Source organism: Aethalodelphis obliquidens, unplaced genomic scaffold (assembly GCF_003676395.1).
Source record: "Aethalodelphis obliquidens isolate GAN/ISIS:26980383/991018 unplaced genomic scaffold, ASM367639v1 scaffold44, whole genome shotgun sequence".
Lineage (NCBI taxonomy): Eukaryota > Metazoa > Chordata > Mammalia > Artiodactyla > Delphinidae > Aethalodelphis > Aethalodelphis obliquidens.
In genome coordinates this window covers 16542863-16570275 of record NW_020837988.1, presented here as the reverse complement: position 1 = coordinate 16570275, position 27413 = coordinate 16542863, and the positions used below count along the sequence as shown (strand labels likewise).

General features: G+C 38.1%; 1 protein-coding gene across 6 annotated transcripts in view; it reads right to left on the bottom strand.

The window, feature by feature from the left end:
* The window catches only part of NSF (N-ethylmaleimide sensitive factor, vesicle fusing ATPase), a 155919-nt gene that overhangs the window by 80006 nt on the left and 48500 nt on the right, over positions 1-27413 (bottom strand). For all 6 annotated transcript variants that reach the window (XM_027081346.1, XM_027081344.1, XM_027081343.1 and 3 more), the window contains one exon: positions 25925-26080. In XM_027081346.1, the coding sequence (XP_026937147.1) occupies positions 25925-26080 (156 nt within the window). The remainder of the gene's footprint in view (positions 1-25924; positions 26081-27413) is intronic.

Sequence of the window (27413 nt, the reverse complement as noted above, 5' to 3'; positions counted from 1 at the left end):
TGATATTCACTGATACTGATATTCAGTGATTATAATCATACAAATTTTGGTGGAGAGAACTTTAGGAGGCTTTAAGTGTGTGCTATGAATAGCTTGAAATGATTTTTGACCTAAAAGTCTAAATATAATAAGAACTTATCCATTATAATAAGGCTTATGTAGCCCCTCTGATGAAAATACATGAAAATATGTATGAGACGTAATATACTAATTGTAATCTCTTTTCTTAAAATAGCTCAATGAAAAATACATAGCCTATTTCTGCAGTAAAATGAATAAATAGTAATGTTTATAATCTTTCAAATATTATCCATAAAAGTGACAAATTTGTATTTGCTAATCTCTTCAATTTTAAAAAGCAGTGAATTTTCTTTGCTTTCCTGAGATTATATCAAAGGCAAGCTGCACTGAGGAAAAATTGTCAGTCAACTTTTAGGTATCCAAAAGAGGAAAACATTACAGCAAACACTAACTTTACACAAGAGTAAGCAGAATAATAATAAATTAGGAGGAATGTCTGTCAAATTAGCATCAGGATAAAGAGTGTTTAATTTATTTTGTGGGAACATGATCTATAAAGAGAGAGAAGTGTGAAGTGGGTTTTGTGATGTTTAAAGGGGAATCCCAAGTAGCTTCCAGTTCAAATGCAGACAGATTTGCCAAGTTTGCCAAAATAGGGAGGCTATCAACAGACTAGCAGCAAGTCAGGACATATTCACAAGTCTTGCAAGCCTCTCTCTGCAGTTGTACAAACCAGATTTGAATGCTTATTTTTAAATCATGCATGCACTTGCAGAAAACACAATCACAAATTAACATCAATATTTAATCTTTTAAAGTTTGCATAATTCTAACTTCTCCTAGAATTATGAGTATTTTCTTAGTTCTATTCAACTTCTCATTTTAGTAGTACAATATGATTATTTACACTAAGAAACAGTTTTCCAACCATGCAATGAGGACCTGGAGAATAGCTTCCATCAACTCATAATATAGGAGGGCTTTTTGTTTGTTTGTTTCAAAGATCGTCAGTCAGCCTCTAAAACGAGTTATCTATATTTGCTTAGCTGGGCACTTAGCAAATCTTTAAGAAAAGGAGATACTTAAGACTAAAAACACAACTTCTGACCCCATTTGAGCAGTCAGGTCTTTGATCGTCTAATCTCTGGGTATCATTTTGTCCAGCAGAGACCTGCTGTTGCCCCATCAACTTTAAAATGCCAAGAGCACCTTGAGTTCCGTTATGATAAAGTGGAAAAGGCCTGTGCCCTAAGCACCAAGCATCTATGCAGGATGCCTACCACCCAACTAGTCTATATCCAAATTAGTCACCTGAGATTCACTATAGATCCTCTCATTAGATAGCCTAGAACTAAAGATGGGGTATGTGTAGTAACTCTCCAAACTAATCTTTGCTGACACCCCCATCCGTTTTTTACTCCCTCAGAGGGTGTGGCCTGGTATTTCACAAATTCTTGATGACAAAGATCATGCTTCTACTATAGCAGGTCCTGCCTTGCTGCCATCTGGCAGCATGTAGTTTATTAGTTTCAGAATTTTACAGCTTTTCCTTTCCTCTTTTTTTCCCTCTGTCTCTTAGCTTTAAACCCATTTTACTTGCAGTCCCCAATGGAGCCTCTTAAAATGCAGATTTTCAAGCACTACTCCTAGAAATTTGAATTCATTAAGTCTGGAGTGGAGCTGGGGAAGCTATTTAACAAGCACCTTCCAGGTGACTGTAATGCAGGCCAGAGGACACTTTGAGAAACATCATTCATAGTTATAACTGACACTACATTAAGCTGCCTTCTAAGAGTTCTTAGGTTTTTATTTTATTTAGTGTATATGTTCTATAGCATTAATTAAATCATAAACTAATAAGGATATTTTTTTATTCCTCGACAAGTTGTAGCTGTTGAAGAGCAAAGAGCTATTCTAACAAGATAAAAGTTACCAAGAATAAATGTAAGGGACTTCCTTGGCAGTCCAGTGGTTAAGACTCCATGCTTCCACTGCAGGGGGCACAGGTTCAAACCCTGGTCTGGGAACTAAGATCCCACATGTCACGAGGCGTGGCCAAAAAATTAAAAATTAAAAAAAATAAATAAATGCGGGACTTCCCTGGTGGCGCAGTGGTTAAGAATCTGCCTGCCAATGCAGGGGACATGGGTTCGATCCCTGGTCCAGGAAGATCCCACATGCTGCGGAGCAACTAAGCCCGTGCACCACAACTACTGAGCCTGTGCTCTAGAGCCCATGAGCCACAACTACTGAGACCACGTGCCACAACTACTGAAGCCTGTGTACCTAGAGCCCGTGCTCCGCAACAAGAGAAGTCACTGCAATGAGAAGTCCGCGCACTGTAACAAAGAGTAGCCCCCACTCGCCACAACTAGAGAAAGCCTGCGCACAGCAACGAAGACCCAACGCAGCCAAAAATAAATAATTTTTAAAAAGAATAAATGTAAGATTTCTACACTTGAGTACAATTGGGGGAGATATGGTTTTGTGAGAGATGACTTGGGGGTTTTACTCAACAATAAAGTCGGTATGAGTCAAGATAGAATGTGGATGTCAAAAATGTTAATGCAATTTCATCCTGCATTGAAAGGAGATTGATGTTTTGAACAAAGGATGGATAGTTCTGGTCTACGGCATGCCACGGACTACACTTGCAGTACTCGAAGTACTCCACTGATTTCTGAGTTTCACAACTTAAAGCAAACATAAACAGATGTTAAAGTTCAGAGAAATGAGAATAGAATGGTAGAGGAATAAAAATTAAGTTATAAAAGAGTTTACTAGAAGAACCAATCAAGCTGGGAGTTTTAGCTTAGGGAAAACATGAATCTGAGGAGAGTTTAGTTCTGGACAGAATAGCTTTCTTCACATACCTAAAGGGCTTTCACAGGGAAGCAGGATTACCCTTGTTCTGTATAGTCTTGGGGAAGAACTAGAGTTTGCAGAGAAGCTACAAGGACATGTATTTCATCTTAAGTTAAGGAAGACTCAAATCAACAGCTGTCCAAAAAATGGAACGCAGTGTTCAGAAAGAATGAGTTTCCTGTTATTGAAGGAATTCAAGCTTAGCCTAAAGAACTTGGCAGAAGTTATTCAGCAGAAATGGAGAGAAAATGTAAACAAAAGACAAGTATGTGAATTAAATGACTTTTAAGATCCCTTGCAATGCTGAGATTCTATAATTCCTTTGATATTCTGATAGAAACAGCTAGTTTTGCAAAGATAGGAATATTTAAAATAAATATTCCAGGATGGGAACAAAGGAGACGGAAGGCTAGTAAGACAATAAAGAAGCTATTGCTGTAATTCAAGTGTAATTTACTGAAGCTATGAAAAAGATAAGAGGAATGATCCAAAAAACAAAGCAGAAACAAAATTAGGAGCAGTCAATAATGGATTTGAAAAAAATGCATGCACACATGAATAGAGCCAACTGATCTTTGACAAATAATCAAAGGCAATACAATGGGGCAAAAAGTCTTTTCAAGAAAGTGGTGCTAGAACAATTGGACATCAACATGCAAAAAAAAAAAAAATTGATACAGACTTTATACCCTTCACAAAAATTAATGCAAAATCGCTCAAAGACCTAAATGTAAAACGCAAAACTACAAAACTAAATGTAAAATGCAAAAACTACAAAAGTATAAAACTTCTAGAAGATAAAGCATGACCTTGGGTCTAGATGACCTTGGGTATGGCAGTTCCTTTTTTTTTTTTTTTTTTTTGTGGTACGCAGGCCTCTTACTGCTGTGGCCTCTAGTTGCGGAGCACAGGCTCCGGAGGCGCAGGCTCAGCGGCCATGGCTCACGGGCCCAGCCGCTCCGCGGCATGTGGGATCCTCCCAGACCGGGACACAAACCCGTGTCCCCTGCATCGGCAGGCGGACTCTCAACCACTGCGCCACCAGGGAAGCCCCTGGCAGTTCCTTTTTAGATACAACACCAAAGGCAAAATCCATGAAAGAAAGAATTGATAAGCTGGACTTCATTAAAATAAAAAACTTCTGCTCTATTAAGAACAATGTCAAGAGAATGAGAACACAAGCCACAGAATGGGAGAAAATATTTACAAAAGACACAACTGATAAAGCATTATTATCCAAAATACACAAAGAATGGGACTTCCCTGGTGGCACAGTGGTTAAGAATCCGGCTGCCAATGCAGGGGACATGGGTTCGATCCCTAGTCCGGGAAGATCCCACATGCTGCAAAGCAACTCAGCCCATGCGCCACAACTACTGAGCCGCACTCTAGAGCCCATGAGTCACAACTACTGAAGCCCACATGTCTAGAGCCCGTGCTCCTCAATAAGAGAAGCTACCACAATGAGAAGCCCACGCACAGCAACGAAGAGTAGCCCCCACTCACTGCAACTAGAGAAAGCCCGTGCACAGCAACGAAGACCCAACGCAGCCAAAATAAAATGAATTTAACAAAAACAAACAAAAGAACCCAAAATACACAAAGAACTCTTAAAACTCAACAATAAGAAAACAACCCAATTAAAAAGTGGGCCAAAGACCTTACAGACACTTTACCAAATAAGATAAACAGATGGCAAATAAGCATATGAAAAGATGCTCTACATAATATGTCATCAGAGAAATGCAAATTAAAACAACAGTGAGATATCACTATACCTATTTGAGTGGCCAAAACCCAGAAGACTGACAACACTAAGTGCTGGTAAGGCTATGGAGCACTGGGATTCTCATTCATTGTTGGTGGGAATGCAAAGTAGTACCGGCACTTTGGAAGACAGTTTGGCAGCTTCTTACGATCCTAAACATATTCTTTCCATTTGATCCAGCAATCGCTCTCCTTGGTGTTTACCCAAAGGCGTTGAAAACACATCTAAACTAAAACCTGCACACAGATGTTTACAGGAGCTTTATTCATAACTGCAAAACTTGGAAGCAACCACAATGTCCTTCAGTAGGTGAACGAATAAATAAACTGTGGAACATCCAGACAATGGAATATTATTCAGGACCAAAAAGGAATGAGGTATCAAGCGACAAAAAGACATGAAGAAACCTTAACTGCAAATTACTAATCCAAAAGGGCTACTATATGACATTCTGGGAAAGACAAAACTATGGACACAGTAAAAAGATCAGTGGTTGCCAGGGATGGGTGGGCGTGGCACAGAGTATGTTTAGGGCAGTGAAAATACTCTGTATGATACTATAATGATGGATACACATCATTATATATTTGTTCAGACTCAGAGAATGTACAACACCAAGAGTAAACTGTAAGGTAAACTGTGGACCTGTGTGTGATTATGACATGTCAAAGTAGGTTCATCAGTTGTAACAAAGGTACCACTTTGGTGGAGGATGGTGATAATGGGGGAGGCTGTGCATGTGTGGGAACAGGAAATCTCTGTCCTTTCCCGTCTATTTTCCTGTGAGCCTAAAACTGCTCTAAAAAAAAAGTCAATTAGAACATGCATACAAAGCAAAAATGATATGACTGATAAGGGATTAATATCCAACATAAACAAACAGTTCATACAACTCAACATCAAAAAAAAAAAAGACAAGCCGACTGAAAAATGGGCAGAAGAACTGAATAGACATTTTTCCAAAGAGGAAATGCAGATGGCCAACAAGCACATGAAAAGATGCTCAACATAGCTAATCATCAGGGAAACGCAAATCAGAACCACAAAGAGGTATCACCTCACACCTGTCAGAACGGCTATCATCAAAAAGAACACAAATAACATGTTGGTGAGGATGTGAAGAAAAGGGAACCCTTGTACACTGTTGGTGGCAATGTAAATTGGTGCAGCTACTGTGGAAAACAGTATGGTGGTTTCTCAAAAAACTAAAAATAGAACTACCATATGACCCAGCAACTCCACTCCTGGGTATATATCCAAAAAAAACGAAAACACTAATTTAAAAAGATAAATGCACCCCAACATTCCTAGCAGCATTATTTACAACTGCCAAGATATGGAAGCAACCTAAGTGTCCATCAACAGATGAATGGATAAAGAAGATGTTGTGTGTGTGTGTGTGTGTGTGTGTGTGTGTATGCACACACATACATACACAATGGAATACTACTCAGCCATAAAAAACGACGAAGTTTTGCCATTTGCAGCAACATGGATGGATTTGCAGGGCATCATGCTAAGTGAAATCAGTCAGACTGAGAAAGGCAAATACTGTATGATATCACTTATATGTGGAATCTAAAAAATACAACTAGTGAATATAACAAAAAAGAAGCAGACTCACAGATATAGAGAACAAACTAGTGGTTACCAGTGGAGAGGGAGGGGAGGAGTAATACAGGGGCAGAGGAGTGGGAGGTACAAACTATTGGGTATAAGATAGGCTCAAAGATGTATTATACAACATGGGGAATATAGCCAATATTTTGTAATAACTGTAAACAGAAAATAACCTTTAAAACTGTAGTAAAAATGTGTAGAAAAATAAAAATAATAAAAAGTTAAAAAAAAAAAAGCATGCAAAGCAAAGGAAAAAGGGGAGAAAACATGACTCCAAGGACCTAGAAAATAAAGGTAACTGGGAAGACAGAACTATTTGTGGGATGGGGAAAAAAATGTTTAATAAATGTAACAAAGTTTTGAACATTTCAAGAATTCACTTCAGTAAGAATTCTAATGGGAGATGGTGAAAGCATCTGGAGATACAGTCATACATTACATACATCTAAAAATCACCACTAAATGCTTGGATAACCTTTTATAAGCCTCCGGAAAATAGTGAAGCTTATTCTAGAGAATGGGTAGTGTGGCTTCACATCCAAGTTGTGAAATCTAGAAAGGAAACCTAATAGTAAATCAACTCATTTAAAATGCTGAATCAAGAAGCCTAAAGAGCACCAGACTGGGAGTAAGGCAACCTGCATCCTAGCCCCTACTGTGACTCTAGCTTAAATAAATTGTTTACCCTCCTGGGGCCCCAAAATCCTCATCTATGAAATAAGAATGACATAAGCTTTTAAATAAGCTTTTCTCAAACTGGCGTTCCTTGAAACATTAATAGTTATATCTTTATGTCCGTATGTTTGTTAAGTAAGTTTAAGTAAATTTGGAAAATGTCAGACTAGATAATTTCTATGGTCTGCTGCTCTAACATGGTGTAATTCTGATCCAAATATATAGTTACCTTAATGAATTTAAATCTAATGTATATACAGATATACTATTTGCTTTTGATTATCTCATAGAGAGGAGTATCAACGAATGTAAAATGGGTGACAATCCTTTTGAGAAAATTTCATACCTCGACAGTGGCGATTGAGAGCAGAAAGCAAAGAGTCTAATAACAAGAGGGACAAAAACTGAGAAAGGACTGGATAATTAACGTAATAAATGTAAATAATGCTTTTCATTCTGTTTGTCTATCCTTCTAAATGATCTTTTCCTTCAAATTCTTAGACAAGGTGCTAAGAACAGAATTACCCAACTACAGGTTCAACCCATTTGATTTTTTAAAAATTCATTTTTAGGCAAAATGGAGAAAAGGATTCAATATTTTGACTGTGGCAATAAACTATCATCTTTATGTTACACACAGTGTCTCACCTGGAGCCATTACTACATATAAGACAAATATGAATTTTGAATGGCTGAGTTCTATATCATTTAGTATGACATATGGTCAGCCTTCTGTAGCCAGATAAAGAAAGATCAGACTACAGAGAATTTTTAACACAATAAAGTGGGTCTTCCTATCTCCCTTTTTCTAAGCTTTCACAGCTACAGTTGGTTGCCTAAATGAAGGGTTATGTTCTGGGCAGTTTTTTGCTAACATTATTGTTAATTCTTTCTTCCACTTCCCTTCCTACAACAACCTATTCTCTATAGTGTCTATCAAGATGGTTGTTGTTTTTCTAAGTCAGTATACCACATACAAGAAGAAACTGATGAGATTTATAGAAGGAAGTGATAGAGCATTTATCAGCTCTCCTCTGATGGAATGTGATAAAAAGTAAATATAAATCAGCCAAAGTATGAGTTCACAAACAAAGAAAACATATTTCTAGGTGTTCCCTTGACTACCTTATCAACAAACACTGTTCAAAATAGGTAATTACAAAATAGTATATGAGGATAATCTAAGGCGTAAACTATTTTGAACAGCAACAAAAGTTTAAGATAAGGATTTGATTAAAGGGAATAGATTAAATATTTTTGTCTTTCATAAAATTACTTTTTGGCAATATAATCATACCAACCACCATCTACATAGTACCTTGCTCACTGTGAACACTATGTTAGAAAATTTATACACATTAATGCTATACTGACAATAAACATACAAAGTAAATAATTTTGCAGGTGAGGGTACCAAGACTCAGAGAGTCTAGGGCCCAGGGCCCTTAAATATTAAGAGGCCCAGGACCATACAAGTGACAAGTGGTAATGGTAGACTCAAAGCGAGCCTTGTTTTGGCATACCCAAGAGCCTTCTTACTGCTGAGGAAGAGATGCTAATTTACCAGTACAGGGCTTATCTGGATACAATTTTGCTAATACTATTTATCTTAAAAAAAAAAAGTTATCTACCTGTTCTTTCTTGGAAAAAAGCTCATGACACACTATTAAGTAGAGAAAAAAGTTACAGAAAAATGACTAGTATGATCCTATCTAAACAGAAAAATAACCTATACATGAGTACAGACAATCAAAAATACATATGTGTATAAATGCCTAAGCAAAATACTTTCCCCCTTCTTATTTCTGTAGTCTAGTTCCATCTGGGGCCAATAAAAGAGGTCTTTCCTAGATTAAGAAGGAATCTCAGGGGATCAATGTAGATTTAGTAACTTTTTAAAGACATGGCTCAAGTCTTTACTCCTTGAGTAAAGTGCATCAGCAGTGCATCTGCTGCTTCCTCATATTGCCTACTTCGTTAATTTGGTTCACAATGTGCCTTATACTTTACACAACACTGCTCTGCGGGACTTCCCTGGTGGTCCAGTGGTAAAGAATCCACCTTACAATGCAGGGGATGCGGGTTCGATCCCTGGTCGGGTAACTAAGATCCCACGTGCCGCAGGGCAACTAAGCCGACGCAACACAATTACTGAGCTCATGGTCCTCAACTAGGGAGCCCGCATGCAGCAAATTACAGAGCCCGTGCGCTCTGGAGCCTGCACAACACAACTAGAGAGAGAAAACCCACACGCCACAACTAGAGAGAAGCCCGCGGGCCGCAGTGAACGATCCTATATGCCTCAACAAAGATCCCATGTGCCGCAACTAAGACCCATCGCAGCCAAAAATAAATAAATAATAAATAAATCTTAAAAAAAAATACTGCTCTGGGATGTGCAAATATAGTGTTAGTCCCAAATACACTGTAAGCATCTTGAGGGCAGGACTTGGGTCTAACCAACTAAAGTGTTCCACAACTGAGATTAATCAAGTTCTCGGCGTTTATTCTTTTCCTGAAAATGTATACTATGAGCCAGGCACCAGCACAGGAGCAGAACATACACTAGTAACCAAATAAACAAGGTCTCTTCCTTACTGAATTTATATTATGCTTGTGGGGGGTAGGGGCATGCAGGGGGCTGGAATATATGTAATAAGCAGTTATGCTACAAGGTAATAATGCATAAAAGAACACATGGAATTACTGGAACACCTAGGAGGACACTAAAGTAAAAGCATTCCGAAAAAAGTGAGATCAAAGCTGAGGCCTAAAGGATAAACAGAAATTGGATAAAAAGATGGTGAAAAAGTACCCTCGGATATAGAGGTAAGAAACAGTAGCATGGCAAATTAGATGAACTGAAAATAGCACAGGTTGGCTGGAACCCAGAGCATGGGAGAGGGGGCAGAGGCTGAAAGAAAGGGTGGGAAAGTCTGGCAGGGGGCAGACCACATAGGACTTGTAAGCCATGGATGGAGTTAAGGAGAGCTACTAAAGAGTTTTAACCAGTGGAGTGACAGGATCAGACTTGCCTTTTTATAAAAATCGCTCCAGTTACAGTGTGGAGAATGGATTAGGGAAGGGCAAGGCTGAAGGCTTAAGGAGCAATTCAGGCAAGAGATAATGGTGGCCTGAAGGAAGGCAGTGGCGGAGGAGATGGAGAGAACTGGACAGATTTGAGATTCTAAGAAGACTGCAGCACTGACAGGAAATGGGAGGTGAGGGAAAGAGACGAGTTAAAGAGGGTGCCCAGATTCTCAGCTAGAGCATCGTCTGAGCTAGAAAACAGAAGTATGTTTAGGGAGGATGGAGGGGGCAGTTGAATGAGTTTGACTGTGAATTTACTGTATGATCATGAGATAGCCAAGAGGTTATGCTGCTAAGAGCTCTAAATTAAGACTGTGATGGAATATGCATATTTAAGAGTTAATGGCATAAAGACACTAATTTAACCTGCGGAAATGGATGTGATCAATTTGGGGGAGAACAATTACAGAGTGAGGAAAAGAGTAGCTCTAAGACAGACTCCTGAGGAACTCCACTGTAAAGGACACAAAAGAGACTGAGAAGGGACACCCAGAGAGGTAAAAGGAAGATCAGAAATCCTTGGAGGGAGAAAAATCAAGTAATGAGATTATTTCAAGAAAGAGTGTTCCACAGTGTGTTTCTTAAATGTGTGTAGACTGACTGAAGCTCTCCTTCAGTAAAAGTAAATATCAGCAATTCTTCCTTCTATCCTCAATTCAGCTTCCAGCTTCTTTTTGTGGTGATGAAAATATGTGCAATGATTATTCTCCACTCCCCCCAAATGAGGTCCTCCTGATTTTCTTATTTCTAACATTTCCTCACTGAGACATGAGTCTCACCTCCAATTTTGTCACCACAGTAAATAATGACCAAACTCTGCCAATTTCATCTTTGTAATTGTTTTCACATCTTTTCTTCCCTTTCCATTCCCACTGTCACCGCCCTAATCCAGGTTCTAAGTACCATACAACTGGACAATTATGGTCTACTGGTCTCCCACTTCCTCTCTAGAGCAATGCTTTTCACATAGAATAACCATATTAATTATTTAAAATATTAACTTTAATTGCTTTATGCCACTGCTGAAAATTCCCCAATGATTTCCCATTATAATTGTTCACAAATTTCATTCATTTAGCAAATATTTATGTAGGGTAGTACTTCTCAAACTACCTATGCTAAGGTCCTGTTGTTTTTCTTTTTCTTTGAAGTTTTCAATCCATTGCAGACCAATATTGTAAAATGCAATAAAAAACGCTGTGGTAATGTTAAATTCCTAAAAAAAGTTTCTAAATTCTTGTTTTCAATTTTGGTATTTATCTTATCGTGGACTGGTAACAACAGTTCATGGTCCAGCAGTGATCTGTAGACCATATTCCAAACAGCCCCAGTGTTGATAATACATGGATAAAAAGACATTACAGTTCTGCCTTCAATGCATGCACTCAATGCAGGGCAATTCTGCAATTCAGGGGAGACATTTTTGATTGTCACACAGGAGGAAGGAGGGAACTACTGGCATTGAGTGAATAGAGCCCAGAGATGCTGCTAAACATCCTATAATGAACAGGATATACCCCCTCCAACAAAGAATTATCCAGCCTAAAATGTCAAAAATGTCAAGGTTGAGAAACTCTGCTTTACAAGTGTAATGCAAATGAATAATTAGAAGACATTAAGAACAGAGCTATACACCCGAGAACTTGCAGTGTGTTTCACTGGCATAGTTTCACCCATTGTTGGAGCCCGTTGGGCTGGCCAGCCTCCCGCCTCTCCACCAGTGTGTCACGCATTCCTTCCGCATCTACCTACTTGAAAGCATCCCTCCGTGATGAGGATGGGGTGGTGGTCCACAGAGTCCAGTGCCAAGAGGGAAAACCGTGTGGCTGACAGGGTCTTGGTGCTCTGGCCGGGTGTCAGGCCTGAGCCTCTGAGGTGGGAGAGCCGAGTTCAGGACATTGGACCACCAGAGACCTCCCAGCCCCATGTAATATCAATCAGCGAGAGCTCTCCCAGAGATCTCCATTTCAACTCTAAGACCCAGCTCCACTCAACGACCAGCAAGCTCCAGTGCTGGACACCCCATGCCAAACCATTAGCAGGACAGGAACACAACCCCACCCATTAGCAGAGAGGCTGCCTAAAATCATAATAAGTTCACAGACACCCCAAAATACACCACCAGACGCAGTCCTGCCCACCAGAAAGACAAGATCCAGCCTCATCTACCAGAACACAGGCATCAGTCCCCTCCACGAGGAAGCCTACACAACCCACTGAACCAACCTTACCCACTGGGGGCAGACACCAAATACAACAGGAACTACGAATCTGCAGCCTGTGAAAAGGAGACCCCAAACACAGTACGTTAAGCAAAATGAGAAGACAGAGAAATACACAGCAGATAAAGGAGCAACGTAAAAACCCACTACACCAAACAAATGAAGAGGAAATAGGCAGTCTACCTGAAAAAGAATTCAGGGTAATGATAGTAAAGATGATCCAAAATCTTGGAAACAATGGAGAAAATACAAGAAACGTTTAACAAGGACCTAGAAGAACTAAAGAGCAAACCATGATGAACAACACAATAAATGAAATTATAAGTTCTCTAGAAAGAATCAATAGCAGAATAACTGAGGCAGAAGAACAGATAAGTGACCTGGAAGATAAAATAGTGGAAATAACTACCACAGAGCAGAATAAAGATAAAAGAATGATAAGAATTGAGGACAGTCTCAGAGACCTCTGGGACAACATTAAACTCACCAACATTCGAGTTATAGGGGTCCCAGAAGAAAAAGAGAAAAAGAAAGGGACTGAGAAAAAATTTGAAGAGATTATAGTTGAAAACTTCCCTAACACAGGAAAGGAAATAGTCAATCAAGTCCAGGAAGCACAGAGAGTTCCATACAGGATAAATCCAAGGAGAAACACGCCAACACATATTAATCAAACTATCAAAAATTAAATACAAAGAAAAAATATTAAAAGCAGCAAGGGAAAAGCAACAATGACATACAAGGGAATCCCCATAAGGTTAACAGCTAATCTTTCAGCAGAAACTCTGCAAGCCAGAAGGGAGTGGCAGGACATAGTTAAAGTGATGAAAGGGACAAACCTACAACCAAGATTACTCTACCCAGCAAGGATCTCATTCAGATTCAATGGAGAAACTAAAACCTTTACAGACAAGCAAAAGCTAAGAGAATCCAGCACCACCAAACCAGCTTTACAACAAATGCTAAAGGAACTTCTCTAGACAGGAAACAGAAGAGAAAGAAAAGACCTACAATAACAAATGCAAAACAATTAAGAAAATGGTAATAGGAACATACATATCAATAGTTACCTTAAATGTAAATGGATTAAATGCTCCAACCAAAAGACAGAGACTGGCTGAATGGATACAAAAACAAGACCCTTATATATGCTGTCTACAAAAGACCCACGTCAGACCTATGGACACACGCAGACTGAAAGTGAGGGGACAGAAAAAGATATTCCATGAAAATGGAAATCAAAAGAAAGCTGGAGTAGCAATATTCATATAAGATAAAATAGACTTTAAAATAAAGAATGTTACAAGAGACAAGGAAGGACACTAAATAATGATCAAGGGATCAATCCAAGAAGAAGATATAACAATTGTAAATATTTATGCACCCAAAATAGGAACACCTCAATACATAAGGCAACTGCTAACAGCTAAAAAAGAGGAAATCGACAGTAACACAATAACAGTGGGGGACTTTAACATCTCACTTATACCAATGGACAGATCATCCAGACAGAAAATGAATAAGGAAACACAAGCTTTAAATGACACAACAGAGCAGATAGATTTAATTGATATTTATAGCACATTCCACCCAAAAGTGGCGGAATGCACTTTCTTATCAAGTGCACATGGAACATTCTCCAGGACAGATCACATCTTGGGTCACAAATCAAGCCTCGGTAAATTTAAGAAAACTGAAATCATATCAGGCATCTCAACACTATAAGATTAGAAATCAATTACAGGGTAAAAGAATGAAAAAAACACAAACACATGGAGGCTAAACAATACGTTACTAAACAACAAAGAGATCACTGAAGAAATCAAAGAGGAAATCAAAAAATACCTAAAGACAAATTACAACGAAAATACGACAATCTAAAACCTATGGTATGCACTAAAAGCAGTTCTAAGAGGGAAGTTTATAGCAATACAAGCCTACCTCAAGAAACAAGAAAAATCTCAAATAAACAATCTAACCTTACACCTAAAGGAACTAGATACCTAAAGGAACTAGGGAAAGAAGAACAAACAAAACCCAAAGTTAGCAGAACGAAAGAAATCATAAAGATCAGAGCAGAAAGAAATGAAATAGAAACAAAGAAAACGATAGCAAAGATCAATAAAACTAAAAGCTGGTTCTTTGAGAAGATAAACAAAATTGATAGGGCTTCCCTGGTGGCACAGTGGTTGAGAGTCCGCCTGCCGATGCAGGGGACGCGGGTTCGTGCCCTTGTCCGGGAAGATCCCACATACCGCGGAGCGGCTGGGCTCCTGAGCCATGGCCACTGAGCCTGCGCTTCCGGAGCCTGTGCTCCGCAATGGGAGAGGCCACAACAGTGAGAGGCCCGTGTACCACAAAAAAAAAAAAAAAAAAAAATTGATAAACCATTAGCCAGACTCATCAAGAAAAAGAAGGAGGACTCAAATCAATAAAATTAGAAATGAAAAAGGAGAAGTTAGAACGGACACTACAGAAATACAAAGCATCATAAGAGAATACAACAAGCAATTCTATGCCAATAAAATGAACAACCTGGAAGAATGGACAAGTTCTTAGAAAGGTATAACCTTCCTAGACTGAACCAGGAAGAAACAGAAAATATGAATAGACCAATTACAAGTAATGAAGTTGAAACTGTGATTAAAAATCCTCCAACAAACAAAAGTCCAGGACCAGATGGCTTCATAGGTGAATTCTATCAAACATTTAGAGAAGACCTAACACCCATCCTTCTCAAACTCTTCCAAAAAATTGCAGAGGAAGGAACACTCCCAAACTCATTCTATAAGACCACCATCACCCTGATACCAAAACCAGACAAATATACTACAAAAAAAGAAAATTACAGGCCAATATCACTGATGAATATAAAATCCTCAACAAAATACTAGCAAACAGAATCCAACAACACATTAAAAGGATCATGCACCATGCTCAAGTGGAATTTATCCCAGGGATGCAAGGAATCTTCAATATACAAAAACCAATCAATGTGATACACCATATTAGCAAATTCAAGGATAAAACCCATATGATCATCTCAATAGATGCAGAAAAAGCTTTTGACAAAATTCAACACCCATTTATGATAAAAACTCTCCAGAAAGTGGGCACAGAGGGAACCTACCTCAACATAATAAAGGCCATATACGACAAACCCACAGCAAACTTCGTTCTCAATGGTGAAAAACTGAATGCATTTCCTCTAAGATCAGGAACAGGACAAGGATGTCCACTATTGCCACTATTACTCAACATAGTTTAGGAAGTCCTAGCGACGGCAATCAGAGAAGAAAAAGAAATAAAAGGAATACAAGTTGGAAAAGAGGAAGTAAAACTGTCACTGTGTGCACATGACATGATACTATACATAGAGAATCCTAAAGATGCCACCAGAAAACTACTAGAGCTAATCAATGAATTTGGTAAAGTTACAGGATACAAAATTAATGCACAGAAATCTCTTGCATTCCCATACACTAACAACAAAAGGTCAGAAAGAGAAATTAAGGAAACAATCCCAGTCACCACTGCAACAAAAAGAATAAAATACCTATGACACAAACAGATGGAGAGATATACCATGTTCTTGGATTGGAAGAATCAATATTGTGAAAATGACTATACTACCCAAAGCAATCTACAGATTCAATGCAATTGCTATAAAATTACCAGTGGCATTTTTTACAGAACTAGAACAAAAAATCTTAAAATTTGTATGGAGACACAAAAGACCCCGAACAGCCAAAGCAGTCTTGAGGGAAAAAAACGGAGCTGGAGGAATCAGACTCCCTGACTTCAGACTATACTACAAAGCTACAGTAATCAAGACAATATGGTACTGGCACAAAAACAGAAATATAGATCAATGTAACAGGATAGAAAGCCCAGAGATAAACCCACGCACCTATGGTCAACTAATCTATGACAAAGGAGGCAAGGATATACAATGGAGAAAAGACAGTCTCTTCAATAAGTGGTGCTGGGAAAACTGGACAGCTACATGTAAAAGAATGAAATTAGAACACTCCCTAACACCATACACAAAAATAAACTCAAAATGGGTTAGACACCTAAATGTAAGACCGGACACTGTAAAACTCTTAGAGGAAAACATAGGAAGAACGCTCTTTGACATAAATCACAGCAAGATCTTTTTTGATCCACCTCCTAGAGTAATGGAAATAAAAACAAAAATTAACAAATGGGACCAAATGAAACTTAAAAGCTTTTGCACAGCAAAGGAAACTACAAACAAGACGAAAAGACAACACTCAGAATGGGAGAAAATATTTGCAAATGAATCAACGGACAAAGGATTAATCTCCAAAATATATAAACAGCTCATGCAGCTCAACATTAAAAAAACAAACAACCCAATCCAAAAATGGGCAGAAGACCTAAATAGACATTTCTCCAAAGAAGACATACAGATGGCCAAGAAGCACATGAAAAGCTGCTCAACGTCACTAAATATTAGAGAAATTCAAATCAAAACTACAATGAGGTATCACCTCACACCAGTTAGAATGGGCATCATCAGAAAATCTACAAACAAATGCTGGAGAGGGTGTAGAGAAAAGGGAACCCTCTTGCACTGCTGGTGGGAATGTAAATTGATACAGCCACTGTGGAGAGTAGTATGGAGGTTCCTTAAAAAATGAAAAACAGAATTACCATATGACCTAGCAATCCCATTACTGGGCATATACCCAGAGAAAACCATAATTCAAAAAGACACATGCACCCCAATTTTCCTTACAGCACTATTTACAATAGCCAGGTCTAAATGCCCACTGACAGATGAATGGATAAAGAAGAAGTGGTACATATATACAATGGACTATTACTCAGCCATAAAAAGGAACGAAATTGGGTCATGTGTAGAGACGTGGATGGATCTAGAGACTGTCATACAGGGTAAAGTAAGTCAGAAAGAGAAAAACACATATTGTATATTAACGTGTATATCTGTAACCTAGAAAAATGGTCCAGGTGAACTGGTTTGCAGGGCAGAAATAGAGACACAGATGTTGAGAAGAAACATATGGACACCAAGGGGGAAAGCGGGGGCTGGGGTGGTGGTGGTGGGATGAATTGGGAGATTGGGATTGACATGTATACAGTGATGTGTATAAAATAGACAACTAATAAGAACCTGCTGTATAAAAAATAAATTTTTTTTAAAAAAAGGAATCCTAATTGAGACAGTTTGTCCACTCAAATTTTAAAACCCAAACAGATAGAGATCTTTATGCTTTCAGTCAATACCCTCACTGCCTTGAGAGAAATCTGAGATTTTATAAAATACCTCTACTCTTAAACAGAAAAAAGGGAAGAAGGAGGGGTTGGGGGGAAGGGGGAGAAGCAGGAGGGGGAAAAAGAAGAGGAGGAGAAGGAGATGAAAAGGAGGAGGACAAAGAGGAAGGAGGAGAGGTAGTTTAACTCTTTAGCAGAGGAAGAGAGGCCAGAGAAGTTTAAACAGTTGTCTGATATCTAAATGCAAAGGTCAGATTTCTGTAGTTATTAACTATCTCTATATATTAACTATCTCTATATATACTCAATATGTAGAATTCTACCAGATCACTAAAGTACTGGATAATTTCTGAGTTCGAAGGCTGTCATTTATAAGTGCATATAGGAAATGGTAGGGGGTGAGGCCAGACCTATAGAGCTTCAGTGTTTTAATAATTCCTCCCTTCCTTTTCACCCCCAAACCTATTTTGTCTAAGTTCTCACAACCTTTACATACATGGAAAGCTTTGTAAATTTCCTTGAGAATTAATTCAGGAAGAAAGGCAAACATGGAACATATGTACTCATCATAGGATATTCTCTGACATAAAATTCAAGGCTTTATTGACTACTTGATTCTTAGATCTCTTCAATATCTGGAGAGGCAGTTCAGAATATAGACCCTGGAACCAGACATCCTGATTCCCAAACCCAGTTCTGCCAATTACTAGTTGTACAAACTTAGTGAGTCATTTCCTTTTCCTCTTTTTCTCCTGGTTCCTGGACCAGGAGAACCAAGTTCTAGTCCTAGTTCTGCCTGTGACTTGCTTAGTGACCTTGGGGCACAGTTTCTGCATCTGTACAGAGAAGGAGTCAGGGGACTGTAGCAGATCAGTTCTCAACCAAGGGTGATTTTGCCCCCAGGGGATGTTTGACAATGTCTGGAGATACTTCTGGTTGTCACCACTAGGGGTGAGATGGGGAGTGTTACTTGGCATATAGTGGGTAGAGGCCAGTGATGCTGCCAAACATCCTACAATGCAAAGGACAGCCAGCACCCCATGACAATTATCCGGCTCAAAATGTCAGTGGTGTCACAGTTGCAAAACCCTTGGCTCCAGCTCCCTCAAAGACCACCACAGAGGTCCCCAAGAAGTGGGGCTGAGAAAGCCCATTTTAACGGTTTTATGTTATGGGCTTTCATGAGAAAAGAACAATGTAAGAGTTAACAGCATGGGACTTTCCTGGTGGTCCAGTGGCTAAGACTCTGGGCTCCCAACGTAGGGGGCCCAGGTTTGACCCCTGGTCAGGGAACTAGATCCCACATGCCGCATCTAAAGATCCCTCATGCCGAAATGCAGATCCCACATGCCGCAACTAAGACCCGGCACAGCCAAATAAATAAATAGAAAAAAAAAAAGAGTTAACGGCATGGACTCTGAGGCCAGACTGCCTGAGTTCAAATGTGACTCCACCACTTACTAACTATATGTCTTGGACCAATTACTCAACCTTTCTGACACTCAGTTTCCTTCTCCATAAAATGGGGACAATATAGTATCTACCTCATAAGGTTGTTGTGAGGATTAAGTAAGTTAATATATGTAAAGCATTTAGAAGGGTGCTGGCCCTATATAGGTATTAGCTAACATCATCATCACCACCTAAATATAGGGATAAAATGGAAAAAAAACACCAACCATTTCACTTTAGGAGTCACATGAATTAGGTTCCTCAGTGGAAAGGTTTTGAAGGCTGAACAAATTCAAGCACAGTTCCTCACACTGTCAGAAACTCTGCTCTCCCTCCTTCCCATCTCCCACTCTTTCCTCTCTAATGCTTTCACGGCTGCTTAAGCACTCAGATGCAAATGTTCTCACGGTTTGGAGGCAATACAAACTACTTGTACCCATTCTATAATGCAAAAAGTAATTGGAGGAGGTAGTTTGTTACACACCAAGAAATTGTTTTTATCTTTTAGTAGAAAAGGACAGGCACGTCTGCCTATGCTCTGTAAGGAGCTGCAATTAAAGCCCTCGGGATCCAGGCCTCACCCTCTTCTCCACTGAAACCTCATGAAAGGAGTGGGTCATATCCGTCCCCCTGCTCCTTTGCTGTGCTGTCAGGGGAGCCGCCACAAGACAGAAACAGCCTGTGATAGTACCTTTTTGTTTGTTTTTTAATTACACAAGTAGAAATATAATATCCCAGTTAAACATTCAGAGAAGGGGTACACAGAGTGAAAGAACAAAAATCTCCCTCTATGTCCATCCTAAATTCCCTTTCACAGAAGTAAACAATTTTTTCAATTTAATGTGAGTCCATATGGACTTCTGTAATGCATCTGCTTCAGATTTTTTAAATTATTAAAACATATCTGTACATTTAGAGCTATACCATTTTAAGATTCGCCTCCCTCTATTTCATAATGAGGATGGGAGGATGCAGCATAGTTTATTTAATCATTTCCTTACTGGTGGACATTTAGGTAAAAACTTAGACTTCAACTTCATAGTGACCCGATTATTGATTTATAAGTAACTCAACTGTAGTTGCCAGCAAATCTAATCCATTGGTGATTCTACAGAGAGCTCTGCCTCCCCAAAAGAAAGAAATCACTCTAAAAGTCTGTTTATAAATAAAAAATGCCAACTGAATTTACATATAATTTGACTCTGAGATATAAGCACAACTACATTATTTCTATTCAAATGTAAGTAAATTTAACCTGAAAAATTAAAACCAATGGAAAAATTAATTCAAGGTTAAATTTTTCAGCTTATTAAAAGGCACCCATAGTATTTTTAGGTTGTCTGCTTTATTTCTATATCCTGCTCTAGAGATTCTGGAAATCACATGATCATAAGGCCATTTTCTTCTTCTAATTAAAAAAAAAAAAAAAGATAAATTCCCCAACCTGAGTTAGAATTAGTAAATTATTACATTCTTCATATTCAAGTATCATCTATAAGTACTCTGTGGAAAAGCAGAAAGGGTAAGTTTTGCATCTCTGACTAGTGAGCAATTGCTTTCTTTTCCTTTCTTAATAAATTACAGGCAGACTTGAACAGATGTCAGGTTGGCATTCAAAACCTAAAATATAGCTGAAAAGCAAGTTATGACTAATACAAGGAAAAAAGATGAATGTCAGGAAGCTTCATTTTTTTTTTTTTTTTTTTTCCAAATTTCAGATAAGCTCTTTAGCCTTAGGGTTCCTTTTACAGAGCCCTGGAGTTCGGTAAGATGTCTTAACCACCATGTAAATTGCAATCTCTCCTCATGAGTTGGGGGTGTGAAAATGCATTTTAAGAGTGTCAGTGTTTATGTTAATCTTAGCAAGAACTCCCTCTCTCCCAAATATGGCATGTACAAAACCGTAGTGCCCTTTCTTCCACTGTATTTTATTTGCACTGTTCTTAGCATGTGAAAGATGTCTGCATGTGACTGAAAGGCTCCTTATCTTCTCCGCAGCTCTACTCACAGAGTAACTGCAGTTTCACTTGTGATATCAGAAATGAGTTGCTTTCCTCTAGAATTTCAAAAGAAACCTTAAAAATACAGATTGAAAATGGGCTTAGAGAGGGAGGCACAAAAAGGGGGACCAAAAAGAACAGTGTCAGTTTCAAAGAAAGGGCATACAAAACTCTAACCAGTGGCTTTCCTCCCCACTGGTCAGCCTGCAATATCTACAAGGTACAGGTCCACCCAAAGACCGGACAAGGCTTGAGGCCTTTAAGTCTCTACACTCTTTTCCTTTCAGCTCTAATACAGATAACTTCTGCCAAAGCCCCTTTCCTTGGATACATGTGAACCTAGTCCTAAAATTATATTACAATTCTTTAATTCTTTAACAATTATTTCACTGTTCTTTGAAAAAAAATTGTTACTGTTGTTTTGCTCTGTCATTTATAGTTTAGAGGTAACTTGCCAGGGATGCCAAAAAATGAAGTTTCTCTGTGGAAACTATCTTTTCCAACAAAAGAGCTACAATGAGAACTGAGGTAATCAATTATTTATCCAGAGCACTATGCACAAAACTGCACACAAGGGAATAAGCGTGGTCAACGTCTGAAGAGGAGTACATGCATATGCCATCGACACCTGGGTGCACCCAAGGACTGCTGAGTTTATTCACCCATACTTCCAGATGCTGGTTTTTGATGCCCACATTTCTATCCTGGGACCCAAAAGGTACTTCTATATTATCCCACAAAGGATTTAAGGTCTTTCCTAACTTAACGGCTATCATTGTAGGCATTAGAGGATATTCTAACTAAATTGCTGAGGGTATCTGCTAAGTGCAAGGTTTAGGTCTAGTTTTCCTTGCTAATGCTTTCATGTGCTTTCAAGGAAGAGCCGCCCCATGTGGGTTTGGGTGAGTCCAACTGCTCCAGACAAAGAAAAAGTTAGTTACACTGATTAAATACTTACACTGATTAAAACAAGAACAACAAAAGTCTAAACTGATATCCCCCCAAAGTAATCCCTTTTCATACTTCTGCATATGACCTTTCTTCCATTCTCTATAGGGCTGGCTGTATGTGACTTCTTCTTTTCCCTTTTAAGGCCTTCCTTGACTTTAATTCTATAAAAATGTTACAACAAAAACAGGAAGTACTTGAATGCATTTCAAGAGAGAAACTAACATTTTGGAAACTCTAGGACACTTATTTCATGGGTATTACCTCATCTGATCCCTATATTTTCTGCGTAAATGTGTGCCTCTGGTTAGTCCTTTAGTCTCTCTGTATCTCACTGGCAACATTCTGTATTACCTAAGGTATATTTGCAGTTTTCAAAAGCAACATGAAGTTTTTCAAGCAAAAGGAAAGAACTATATTACTTACAATTCTCAGTCTCATAAACACAATGACAGAAGATAATTCTAAATTTATCACTTTGTGAACTTGAAACTTTGATATATAGGCAAAAAGATTCATTTAGTTAAGACTCCTGTTTACAAAGTAGACATAACTCTAGACTCCATGGTAAAAACAATGATTTGGTCTCAAGCCAAAAGTAAAAATGTTCTCTGCTTAAACAAAATAAAATAGTCCCATAACCTATGTTAATTATTCTTTTCTAATCCCTATTTTTTTTCCATTTGAATTGATTTAACCAATCATATCCAGTGTCCAGTGAGATCTCACAACCATATAGGTTGACGATTTAGTTAACAGAGAGAATGAGGAAAAAAATTAGCGAATTTTGTTTCCACCCGGCAGGGTAAAAGAATACAGGATATATATAAAAAAGGACACATGTAATGTCATTTTATTTATTTATTTATTTTTAATTAATTAATTTATTTTTGGCTGTGTTGGGTCTTCGCTGCTGCGCGCAGGCTTTCTCTATTTGCAGCAAGTGGGGGCTACTCTTCGTTGCGGTGCGCGGGCTTCTCACTGCGGTGGCTTCTCTTGCTGCGGAGCACGGGCTCTAGGTGTACGGGATTCAGTAGTTGCGGCGCACGGGCTTAGTTGCTCCGTGGCATGTGGGATCTTCCCGGACCAGGGATCGAACCCGTGTCCCCTGCATTGGCAGGCGGATTCTTAACCACTGCGCCACCAGGGAAGTCCCTGTAATGTCATTTTAAATTAAATGTAGCAATCTGTTCTTTTATATACCTTCATCAAAGCCCAATGAGAACTTTAAAATCACACTGCACTTAGAAGGCAATGAAATATTCTATTATGTAATTCCCCCAAAATTCAAACGAAAAAAGAACATTCTATTGGAAAATAAGGAATGATACGTGCACAGCAAGAGAATTATTTTTCAGCCATTTTACCATAAAATAAAGTAGCATAAGGACACTGAGAATCTTAATTCAGAATAAAGAAAAAAATGTCTTTCAGTTCAGCTCAAAAGCCAATGTACCTTTAGACTTAATGTCTTTTAAATCAAATTGATAACACAAGCTTCTGGATAGCAAAATGCCATAAAGCAAAAAAAATTTACTACATTATAATAAGAACTCATTTATGCCTAACTAAGTCAGTATAAAAGTATTAGAAAAGTAAATCCATAAAAAAAGGTTCTGGGGATTTCCCTGGTGGTGCAGTGGTTGGGAGTCTGTCTGCCAGTGCAGGGGACACGGGTTCGAGCCCTGGCCTGGGAAGATCCCACATGCCGCAGAGCAGCTGAGCCCATGTGCCACAACTACTGAGCCTGCGCTCTAGAGCCTGTGAGCCACAACTACGGAGCCCACGTGCCACAACTACTGAAGCCCGTGCAGCTGGAGTCTGTGCTCCACAATAAGAGAAGCCAATGCAACAAGTAGCCCACGCACTGCAACTAGAGAAAGCCCAAGCACAGCAATGAAGACCCAATGCAGCTATAAATAAATAAATAAATAAAATATAGTAATTCTTTGTTTGCCTAAAATAAGTTAATGGTTAATGTTCCAATTAAATAAAAGATTTATTTAAAAAAAAGGTTCTGGGTAGTAGTACTCACCAACAAAACTGAAATTCAAGGTCCTTGGTCAAAAAGCACATTAACAACAACAAAAAGCATACTATATAATTCAACTAATTTCAATATGGATTGCAAAAACAGATTAAAGTCACTCAGAAATCCCAAATCTGTTTTTTTTTTTTTTTGCGGTACGTGGGCCTCTCACTGTTGTGGCCTCTCCCATCGTGGAGCACAGGCTCCGGACGCACAGGCTCAGTGGCCATGGCTCACGGGCCCGGCCACTCCGCGGCATGTGGGATCTTCCCAGACCGGGGCACGAACCCGTGTCCCCTGCATCGGCAGGCGGACTTTCAACCATGCGCCACCAGGGAAGCCCCCAAACCTGTTTTGATTTAATTTCAAACTCTTCAACAGCTGGCAGAGTCACAAATTGACTGAAATGAGTTTACTCCTTTACGTGTTATCTCCTCAACCTCAGACAGAGGCCCTAATGAGCAGGGTTTGGATAATGCACAAACAGGAACCTAGTATCTGAATAACTGAATCCTCAAAAGTTTCTAAACCGTGAGAAAATACTTATACTATAATTAAAAGATATAACTTATAGAGGCAGTAATTTTTCTACTTGTTGGCTGAAGAGTATACATGCTCAAAGAAACAATCATTAGACTATTTCTATATGGGGCTCAGGCTTGAAAACTAGTAAAAATATTCCACAAGAATAACTTAGAACATTTGGAATTACCCTTTAATCTCTGCTTATACCCCAAGTATACTTAAACAATATTTCCATGTCTTTATTTAAAAGTTTTATGGATTTATTGTGCCTCAAAATACACATTACCAAGATAGTGAACTACCATACTTTTAACTATTTTCCAAATTAAAATTCTGTTTTTTATGGACTTGGCCTTTGTATCTTTCAGATAAAAAAGTATGCTATTGCCATTTCAAGGTGTATAAAACTCAGGTGATGAGGGTCTCTGTCATTTTCTCTTAATCCAAATCCAAACTCGACCTTTAGCCAGTGAACAGGTGTGTGCTGTGCCTGTAATTTATCAGAGTGAGCAACCAGGCAGAAAAGCTACCAACAATAGGAGGTTGATAGAACCAAGCACTTAGTGCCTGGAAAGCAGTTCTTATCCCCACCATGATGAATGTACTTTTATCTCCCAGTAGCAATTTAAAGATAAAGAATGATGGAGGTGAAGGGAGTAATACATTTGTATTCCTTCAGTTTTTTTGGATACTGTTTTTAATACTAATAGTCTTCCAGAAGCTGTTATGTTATAAATTCCTTTCTCAGATATTCTGTTGCTCACATTCCAATCCGACCTATGATATGGATATGAAAACAGTCATGACAGCATTTCCACCAGGGCAAATAAAGCCATTTCACACACACAGATAAATTAAATAAACCTTCAAGAAAAAAGTGATAAATGACTAGTGCATTTCTTTGTATGCAACATGGAAATTCCAATGTCTATCCTGCATCTGTCCTTTTGCACAAATTTAAAACATGTCAAGTATCCATTTACTAGGTATGAAGATGCACCAACTGGGTAATAAAACAGTACAATAAGAAGAAACAACAGCTAATATTAGAACAATGCCCATAGTCTAATCGGTAATGACTATTCAGCAGGGTAAATCTGACCTCTAGTGAATCTTTACAGTAAGATGAAATCTCTAAATATGACCTATTAAAAGATTCATAAATATATAAATAAAATGAAATTTATAAATATGTCCTATAGAAAAACATACTTGAATACATAAAATCAAGCAACCACAAATATTTCTATGATTTCCCCATAAAATTAAAATGTAATTTAAAAAATCCTAATACTTCAAAGTTTTTTTTTTTAAACTTTTTTTTTAAGTTAAAAATACTTTGTCGGGTCTGAAAAATAATTTCAAAACATTACTGAAAAGAGACTATCACATCCATTTTTTAAAAAAACAATACAAGATTTTATCAAAATTTCCTTTTTAAACTCACCCATCTGCTCCACAATCTCTGGAGGAAATACCCGGGAAGCAAACGCTCGTCGAAAAATATCTGAGAATTCCTTGTCCAGACCTCCTATTCCCATTTTTTCAAAGTTCCAGTCAGGATTGATAATAGACTGGCGATTTTCCTTGGTTTTAGCTTTGCCTATGTCAAACAAAGATAATCAAATGTGAGACAAGAACTTCATCACTAAATGTAAAAAGATAGAACTCCCTGGGTATCCTCAGTGAATAAAGAAAAGCTACCCTTATACAAAGATGAACAACATGCTCTTAGCTGATTTCTAAGAAGGATGAGTTTTGCTATATTCACTACTTTGTCTGGTCCCCATTTAGGGTCAGTAAAACACTTTCAAAATGACTAGCTAAACTCATGCTGTAGTCAATCCGTGGAGTCTGGTCTTATTAACCTCTAATCCTAACCAAGTTAACTAACTTGGTTGATTAGAAGAAATCAACCATGTGCATGTCTGATGAAGAAAACACTAGTTGCCAGAAATGCAAATGAAATCTAGCAGTCCCTCAAGGCTCCTAGAGCAAGATTTTAAGATACATATATTTATCTAGACTAAGTATATAATTGGGAATATAACCCCTCAGTCTGAAAAGATGCACTAAGTTTGATGCCTTATTTTTGCTTTTTCTTCATTTGCACACAAAAGTCTAAAATCATCCTAAAGTCTTTCATGATTTCAAAATTCATGTTTTCAAATTCTTTCGCAAATGAAAATTATCTAACTTAAATGTCATAGTGCCCCCTAAAGTAACTCAAGAGAACCACATTAACTATCTCAAACACAAAGAATAAAAGTGCCTTAGTACATTCCACTATAAACAAAAGAAAGAAATATTATAGTTTTTTTTAAATTAGGGGATAAAAGGTCACATTAGAAAAAGTTTACCCTAGATGCTATTTGTATGGTTAGTTTTGTGGACTTAAACATTTCCTTTATGAAGCTATCAAAAATATTTTTCTTACACTCTACTGCCCTCTTGTGGTCAAATTTCCTGCATGTTAAATCACTACACAATTTTACTTTCCAATGGAAAAAAAATTATCAATTACACCTTTGCATGAATTACTTAGAAATATCCACATTGTACGAAAGTCATGCGACTCTCTTGGGATAATATACCTTAACGAAATGTGTACAGAATATGATATACAAAGAAATCACTCCAGAAATGTATTGGATCAATAATAGATTATGATATATCCTACATCCATGAAACAATATGTATAGTCATTAAAAATTATATTGTAGAAGTGTATTTATTAAGATGCTTGAAATATGTTAAGCAAAAAAGAACAAATTATAAAACAGTATGAAAATATAATCAACTTTAAAAATTTTAGAGTGTGTTATTTTTGAGTATCCACATTTCATGAGCTAAATATTTTATTTTATAATTAAGAAAAAACAGTAAGGGAGGAATGATAATTTATGGATCAAGAGAAAGGCCACATATTCGAAGTT